The sequence below is a fragment of the Diceros bicornis genome, chromosome 32, assembly GCF_020826845.1.
Source record: "Diceros bicornis minor isolate mBicDic1 chromosome 32, mDicBic1.mat.cur, whole genome shotgun sequence".
Lineage (NCBI taxonomy): Eukaryota > Metazoa > Chordata > Mammalia > Perissodactyla > Rhinocerotidae > Diceros > Diceros bicornis.
This window is the reverse complement of record NC_080771.1, coordinates 25,653,416-25,661,375: the sequence shown is the minus strand read 5'-3', so window position 1 is coordinate 25,661,375 and position 7,960 is coordinate 25,653,416. Positions and strand designations below refer to the sequence as shown.

The window sequence follows — 7,960 nt, the reverse complement described above, 5'->3', positions numbered from 1 at the left end:
GAAAAGGATGCAACAGTCTTTTCCTTCATTAATCTGGTGAACTGCTGCTCATTCTTAACTCTCCTCTTCCATGGAGACTTCCTGGCTTGCCTCACTGCCCTACTCCATCCCATCCCTAAAGTGTCTCCCTGCACTTCTCTCCTCATAGCCCTAATCACAGCCTACTCTAACTGTGACACTGGAGCTGAGACTTGCAGGGTGAGAAAGAGCCAGCCAGGTGGAAAATCTGGAGACTGCTCCAGGCTGAGGGTGCCAAGGCCCAGATCTGGCTGGAGCTTAGGGTATTCAGGAACTGAAGGGGAAACTGGAGCTTGGGGGCCAAAGAGGAGATTGGAAGGAAGCTGGGTATATGGAGAGGTCAGCGGGAACCGGCAGGACCTTTAAGGCCATGACAAAGAGTGTGCATTTGTTTCAAGGACCATGAAAAGCTATCGCGGAGCTTTAAGCCAGGGAGTGGCCGCTATCCTGTTTCCTTTTGTGTCAGATAAGCCTCACCTCTCTTTTAGGAGCACTGACCCTGGCGCCCACAGAAGTATCTGACTCAGCAAGGTCTGGCAGGGCCACCTTAAGGCCGCGCCACCTTAAGCAGGCCCCACCCCCGGCATAGCCAATAGGCTGGTGCGTCCACTTGGCCTCCCATCTCAGTGCCTTCTCTGCTCAGCAGCTGCCAGCCATGGCCTCCCTGCTCCGGACTGCGACCCGGGGGCTGTTCGCCTGGAGGGGCTACTGCTCCAGGGGGACGCAGGTAGGCAGGAGTGGAGGAGCCCCCTGGAGGGTGGAGCCTGATGCCAAGTTCCCACCGAGCTTGGTGGTGGAGCACCGTGCGAACTTGACCTTGAACAGAGGATCACTGGGCTCACCCTGTGTCAAGTGTGGGTGTTGAGTGAGATGGGCCGAGGCCCCCAAAGCTGCCTCAAGTGGGGCTGCAGGGTGTCAAATGAAAGGTTTGTGGGCTCCAGGGTGCCCCTTTGGGGCTCCTGAGTACATACACGTTTTGAAAGAATGCCTGGGAGCCACAGACCTGGGTTCTAGGCCAGGCTCTGTCATCTTGACTTGCTGGCCTCCATTCCCAACTGTAAAATGGGAAGAAATCCCCAGAAGGGCTCCAAGAGACCTACAAGCCCCTGGCCAAGGTGGGGGGCTGGTGGGGGGGCGCACCTCAGCGGAGGGGCAGTGGAAGTTTGTCCTTCCTGTCCCTCCTTTATCAAGCTGTGTGGCCCCTCAAGTGCCTGGGGTTGTGCTGGCTGGCCTTGGAGGAAGGACAGAGATGAGCAACCTTTCCAAGCCACTAAGGCAGGGCTCGCTACTTCATGGAACCCTACTGACATCCCTTTTGTAAAGTGGATCTGGTTTTATTTTCATCTGGGTGGCGGGTTTTCTGAAGTGAAACATTGACCCCAATGGTTCTGTTTGGAAAGAGGCATTCCTGTAGAGCGGGCTTGTTCTAGTGGGTTCACTGGCAAGGCCTAGCTGTGCTGGCCCTGAGGGGTGTCAGTGGGGGGCAGGGGAGGCCAGAGGTGCTAACAGCCCCTCTCTCACTCCAGCTCCCATCCCTCCTGCCTGCCACAGGCCAGGGCTGGTGGTGTCTTTGAGTGACCCTGGCAATGTGTTTCTCCCCTATAGGGTGAACTCAGCAAGGACTTTGTGGAGGCTCTGAAAGCAGTTGTGGGAAGCCCCCACGTGTCCACCGCTGCTGTGGTCCGAGAGCAGCACGGGCATGACGAATCGGTGCACAGGTGTGGGGGTCCCCCTCCTGGGTCAGAGCCCCTGACCCCTGAGGGCCGTGGGATGTCTTCTTCACTACCCATCTGTTTTAGGGTGCTCTGGCATTTCCTGCCTCACCTCCACATCTAGCCAGAAGGGTGTTCTCTGCCCCTCTGCCAGTGTGTAGTCTCAGGCCCTGAAACACTTTCAGGCTCCTTGAAACACGAGCAGGGCCAGAGGGTACCACACTCCCCTAAATTGCTGAGGGTCTGGTTTTAGGTGCCAACCTCCGGACGCCGTGGTGTGGCCCCAGAATGTGGAGCAGGTCAGCCGGCTGGCAGCCCTGTGCTACGGCCAAGGCGTGCCCATCATCCCATTTGGCACAGGCACCGGGCTTGAGGGTGGAGTCTGTGCTGTGCAGGTATGGTGGCCCCCTCCCCCAGCCAGGGTCTGGTCCCATCACACTTGTCACATTTGCGGCTGCCTCCTCCACCACACACAGCTTGGTCAGCCAGCTCCAGCACTCCTTACTTGCCATCCCAGGGCTCTGGTCTGGCTGCTGGGAGGTCGGCTGTGACAGGGGGTCCTGGGGGCTGTGGCCTGGGAGGAAACAAAGGTCAGCCGGCCCTGGGCACCCCTGCTGCCAGGGCGGTGTCTGCATCAACCTGACCCACATGGACCGAATCCTGGAGCTGAATGCAGAAGACTTCTCTGTGGTAGTGGAGCCTGGCGTGACACGCAGAGCTCTCAACACCCACTTGCGGGACAGCGGCCTCTGGTTTCCTGTGGGTAGGCTAGGACTCAAGGTCATTCCCTGGGGGCCTGAGGGCTTCCTGGTGGCAGGGCTGTTTCTGGGGCTTGAAGGGAACGCTCTGCCTCTGGGTGCCCACCCCAGGCTGCTTTCTGTCTGCACTCTGCTCTCCAGACCCAGGCGCAGATGCCTCTCTCTGTGGCATGGCTGCCACTGGGGCCTCAGGCACCAACACGGTGCGCTACGGTACCATGCGGGACAATGTGCTGAACTTGGAGGTGGTTCTGCCTGACGGGCGGCTGCTTCACACCGCGGGCCCAGGCCGTCACTTCCGGTGAGCTCCCTCTACCATTTCTGCCATTTCCCTAACCTCCTGGATAGGCGGGCCAGGCTTCTGAGGATTCAGAGACTCTATCAGGTGGGCCAAGGCTGAAGGTACTGGGGTTTGTTCTTCCTGCACGAGGCCAATTTGGACCGTGCCAGGGAATGTCTGCCTTGACGGCAGTCTGGGCCAACGCGGCCAGCCCAGACCTCGGGCTCAGATCCCTACCTGGCAGGGGCCTGGGGGACAGTTCCCCCACTTCCAGCTCCAGGCTTCTGGCCAGAAATCTGTTGTCACATTGCCTGGGCACTCACCAAGCTTGTGTGTCCTTTGGACCCAGGAAGAGTGCAGCCGGCTACAACCTCACTGGGCTCTTCGTGGGCTCTGAGGGGACACTGGGCCTTATCACAGCTGCCACCCTGCGCCTGCACCCTGCCCCTGAGGCCACAGTGGCCGCCACCTGTGCATTCCCCAGTGTCCAGGCGGCTGTGGACAGCACCGTACACATCCTCCAAGCTGCAGTGCCTGTGGCCCGCATTGGTGAGCTGGGGACTGGGCAGTCTAGGTGGACTCCCCAGAAGAGGCCCCCTTTGAAGGCCAGGCCTCACCTCGCCTGCCCTCTCCTTGGTCCCAGAGTTCCTGGATGATGTCTCGATGGATGCCTGCAACAGGCACAGCAAGCTGAGCTGCCCCGTGGCACCCACACTCTTCCTCGAGTTCCACGGCTCCGAGAGGGCCCTGGAGGAGCAGCTGCAGCGGGCAGGTGTGCTGTGGGGCAGCTGGGGGAGCGGGGGAACAATGGGCTGCCCCACACTAGGGCCCACTGTCAACCCCCTGCCCCCGCAGAGGAGATCACCCAGCACAATGGAGCCTCCCACTTCTCCTGGGCCAAGGGGGCTGAGGAGCGCAGCCGGCTCTGGGCAGCACGGCACAACGCCTGGTACGCAGTCCAGGCCCTGCGGCCGGGCTGCAAGGTGAGCCGGGCCAGGGTGGAGGTGGGACTGGCGGCTCAGCCCATGGACCCTTTCCTCAGCCTACAACTCTACTGTCCAGAGCAGTAGGCTGAGGCCCACTGCAACAGCACTATCCCTGCACCCCCCACCTGTTTCTCAGACACTGTCTAGAGGGAAAGCACAGTCGTCTGCCAAATCTTTGAGGGAACCCCTGCCGTAAGCCAGGCCTGGGGCACAGAGACGGATCAGGCACAGCATGGTGTTCTTAGGAGTCGTGAACACAGTGGGAAGGCCTCCTGGAGGAAGAGATGATGAAGTGGAAGGTGTTAGCCTACAGGAAGGGGGAGACTGGGCTCCAGGCAGCACATGCAAAGGCTCAGTAGTGGGGGTGCTGGGGGAATCTGCCCGTAGCCTGGGGTGGGGAGCAAGGTGAGAGCTGTGGAAGCCTCTGCTGGCAACACCTGGAGAACACACCCAGCCAATTGTCGTTGTATGGGGGAAACTGAGCCTAGAGAAGAGCAGGCACGTTTCCATGTGAGGCTGAGCCCCCTCAGCCCTGTTCTTAGCATTGACCATAGTGACTACTTACCTCTGGGCAGGCAGGGAATGAGGGGTGAACCTCACAGGCCTGCCCCCGACCCAGGGCTATTCCACCGACGTGTGTGTGCCCATCTCTCGGCTGCCAGAGATCCTGGTGCAGACCACAGAAGACCTGAAGGCCTCAGGACTCACAGGTTTGGCCTGCCCACTGCTGGTGGGGTGGGAGGGGGGAGGGCTGGGCTGAGGGAGGCAACTCTGTCCTCTGGGCCCCCAGGAGCCATTGTTGGGCATGTGGGCGATGGCAATTTCCACTGCGCCCTGCTGATAGACCCAGATGACCCTGAGGAGCTCCACAGAGCCAAGACCTTTGCAGAACAGCTGGGCAGGTCAGAGCAAAGCCCGGGGTGGGGAGGCGGGGGCAGAGCTGAGGGAGGTGGGAGCAGCACCTTGCTGAGGCTCTCTTTTCCACTGCCTCCCAGGAGGGCACTGGCACTCCATGGGACGTGCACTGGGGAACACGGCATTGGGCTGGGCAAGCGGCAGCTGTTGCAGGAGGAGGTGGGCGCCGTGGGTGTGGAGACCATGCGGCAGCTCAAGGCCGCACTGGATCCCCGAGGCCTCATGAACCCAGGCAAGGTGCTGTGAGGCTGCAAGCAACGGGCCCACAAGCCCCCAGAAAATGTAACCTCCTGTTCTGGAACCTTTCTTCATGCCACAGCACAGCTCTGCCTTTACCCAGACCCTGCAGGGGTCTTTGCCTCCCTTCTGCCCCCAGTGGACCTCCCCACTGCTGGGGGCTGGGGGACAAAGCTTGAGGACTCAGCACCCTTAGCTCTACTCCGCCTGCCTGGTGACAGAAACACTCCTTTCCTGGTATGGGAAGGGACCTCCCACTCCACATTGATAGGTCTTCTCCTTGGGGCCCCCAAAATAAACCTGAACCCCATTTCCAGCTGTCTGGAGACAAGCAGGCAGCACCTGTGAATGGCCTCTCGTGCCTGCCCTCCCAACCTCCTCCAGGTTCTTTGTCCTCTGTCCCTTCGGGCCTGCCCTCTGACTTGTTGCAGCGTGGGGAGGGGACGGTACTCAGGCTACAGGAGGAAGGTTGCTTTCAGGAACCCAGGACCCTATCCCAGCTGCTCCTCCTGTAGGAACCCCAGGGCTTGAGGACCTGCCCATGGCCAACATCACTTAGGACAGACTCCCACTCAGCCTGAACTGGGCCTTAGAACATTCTGATCATGTTCTTCAAGCAGCTGCTACCAATCACTGAAAATGAAGATGAAGTTATTCTCCTTGTACCATGCCTTTCCATGGTGTGATGTATTTACTAACACCTTTTTTGTTCTCAAAATCAAGATCTGTCACCCTGGGGCCTGCCCCTGCCTTGGGATACCTGGCCCGGGCTACTCAGCAGTCGTTCACCCTAAGCCCACGAGAGGGCACCCGACACCATAAAGCTCAGACACCACAGCCTCTGCTCTGGGCAGGAGCCCCCAGCACTCACCTGTCTGGGGCCTACAGCTCTCATCCCTGGGCTCCCCAATTCCCAGGGAGGGGGAGGGGCATGGCATCCTGGAAGCCAGTCTCTAAGCTCGCCACCCCCTTGCAGGTCCTAGGAGCCTATCGTGCGGGCCCATCTCCCTCACCCTCTGGTGTTGGCCCCTCAGGAAAGATGCTGAGAGGAGGCAGCAGCACCCTCCATCTTGCCTCATCTCCACTCTCCCAGGCCACCTCTGAGCTCCTTCCCTGCCTCTACCCCTCAGCCCCTCCTCACCTCTCCTGCTCAGCTGTTCAGGCCCTAGGCAGAGGCAGCTCAGGGACTCTCAGTCCTACTTGAGGAGTTTTTGGAACCCTCCTCTGTGCTGAGCCCAGAGTTCGCTCCTCTGTGACATTTCTGTTCCCAGGCTGCCCTGGATGGGAACAGTAGCTGTGCCAAGAGGTGGTGTGGGGCAAGTCTCACTGGCCATCTTCCCAACCCACCCATCTAACGTCTACAGCGGCGCACACTCCATGGAGACATAGCTCACCAGTCCCCTCCCCTTCCTTCCGCACAGGCTGCCTGCCTGCCTGCCTGCCGCCCCGCAGCCCTCCCAGGGGAGCCCTCCCAGGGAAGCATTCTGCAGTGGCAGGTTTCTCCCTTACTCTTCCCTGATGTGCCCCCCAGTGCCTGGCAACTAGTAGGTGCTCAGTGAATGGCCATTTCCCCACAATTTTTTATTAAGAAAAATTTCAAACTTACAGAAGAGTTGAAAGAACAAGTATCCTGTTCACTGAAATACCAGCCGCTGAAGATTCAACAATGAATATTTTTGCCTTATTTGCTTTGTGTATTTTTGGGGAACCATTTGGAACTGAGTTACACACTTCTTGACATCATTCACCTATATAATTCAGCATCTATCTCCTAAGAATAAGGACATTCTCCTAAAAACCTCAACACCATTAAATAACTACTAGATGAATGGTCTTAGTGAGGTGCTCCTGTCCTAGAAGCTCCCCAAAGTGTGCTGGGCCCTTAGCAGAGGGAGTGGGTGGAACCCACCTCCCAGCTCCTCCTTTCCTCCCCTCCCAGAAAGGCAGTGCTTGGGAGAGCTGTCTAGATGGAGGACAACAGATACTAGTTCCACCTGGGAAGCCTGGACAACCCCGGTCCCACCTCCACCCCAGGAGTTGGCAATCTGGGTCTGAAGTTGGAGGACGTGGCAGCCAACAGAGGGCTGCAGTGTGCCAGGTGGAAGTGGAAGTCGCTGGGGGTGGGGATAAGTACCAGCCCCAGGAGCCTAGAATAGCACCCAGCGTGGGCTCCAGCCCTGCCCGACCTGGCCCACGACCACTCAGCTCACCCAGGGTGCTGCCAAGGCTACTAGGCCTAAGCCACCAAGGTGGGCACACAGGCCTGTCTGCAGGCCCAGGGGTCAGGTAAGGAAATCGTCTTCAGGGCCAGCTTTGCTGGAGGAATTAAATATAGAACAGGGAGACACAGTTGCCAGGCAGAAGTAGGAGGTGCTGTGAATAGAACAGAGCTCTTTGTGGTGACAAAGCTACAAGGGAGCCTGTTATGCACGTGCCAGGAGCTTCTGGACAGATTCTCTGACCCTCACGGTGACCTCTGAGCTGCGTGACTTTGTCCCCACTTCACATGGGAAGAATCTGAAGTTTAGATGAATGAAGTCGTTTCCCCAAGATCATTCTGCCAAGAAGTAGAGGCCATGTTCTTGCCACCACGGCGATGGCCGGTCCCTGGGGACTCCACCTCAGGTGGACGTGACGCTAAGGCCCAGGCTCAGACCCACAAACTGTTCTTTAGTATTTCTCTGAACATGCCAAGTGTGCCTGTGCCTTGGCTCATGTTTGTCCACCGCCCTGCAATGCCTTGCAGAGTTGGTGCTTCAGGAAGCGTCTGACGAAAGATGACTGCAGAGCCAGGGTCTGGTGGGATTATAAAGCTCACAGAGACAACAGCACACTGGAGGCCTGAGAAGGGGCAGAGCAGAGAAGGTGTGGAGTCATCTCCTTCCAGAGCTTTCCTTCACAGGCTCTGAAGGAGGCTCTAGAATGCCACTCTGGGAGCCTGTCTGGCACGGGGACAGAGGCCAGGCGTGCACTGCTAGCCCCTGCCCTGAGCTTCCCGCCCAGCCTGAGGTGTGCCAACTCTTGTGAGCTCTGAGTGGCTGGTTCTAGTTCAAG

At 58.8% G+C, this 7,960-nt stretch overlaps 1 protein-coding gene across 3 annotated transcripts; it reads left to right on the top strand.

Annotated features, from left to right (window-relative positions):
- Positions 1–640: 640 nt before the first annotated feature.
- LDHD (lactate dehydrogenase D) lies at positions 641–6,590 on the top strand. 3 transcript variants are annotated; one of them, XM_058528285.1, is made up of 11 exons: positions 641–745; positions 1,624–1,736; positions 1,984–2,125; positions 2,352–2,493; positions 2,630–2,789; positions 3,118–3,317; positions 3,412–3,540; positions 3,624–3,751; positions 4,374–4,464; positions 4,545–4,656; positions 4,750–5,571. In XM_058528285.1, exons 1-11 carry the CDS (start codon positions 674–676, stop codon positions 4,913–4,915), a joined length of 1,455 nt encoding a protein of 484 aa, XP_058384268.1. In that variant the 5' UTR covers positions 641–673; the 3' UTR covers positions 4,916–5,571. The 3 variants fall into 3 exon arrangements, with proteins under 3 accessions (XP_058384268.1, XP_058384267.1, XP_058384266.1); XM_058528284.1 differs by lacking the exons at positions 641–745; positions 4,750–5,571 and adding an exon at positions 6,178–6,590 and having other exon boundaries at positions 1,631–1,736; positions 1,984–2,493; XM_058528283.1 differs by lacking the exon at positions 641–745 and having other exon boundaries at positions 1,631–1,736; positions 1,984–2,493.
- Positions 6,591–7,960: the final 1,370 nt, after the last annotated feature.

Coding starts and splice junctions, on each gene's coding strand:
- LDHD (XM_058528283.1), top strand. Junction 3,752..4,373: donor CCCTGCGGCCGGGCTGCAAG/GTGAGCCGGGCC, acceptor CCCCCGACCCAG/GGCTATTCCACCGACGTGTG. Junction 4,465..4,544: donor GAAGGCCTCAGGACTCACAG/GTTTGGCCTGCC, acceptor CTGGGCCCCCAG/GAGCCATTGTTGGGCATGTG.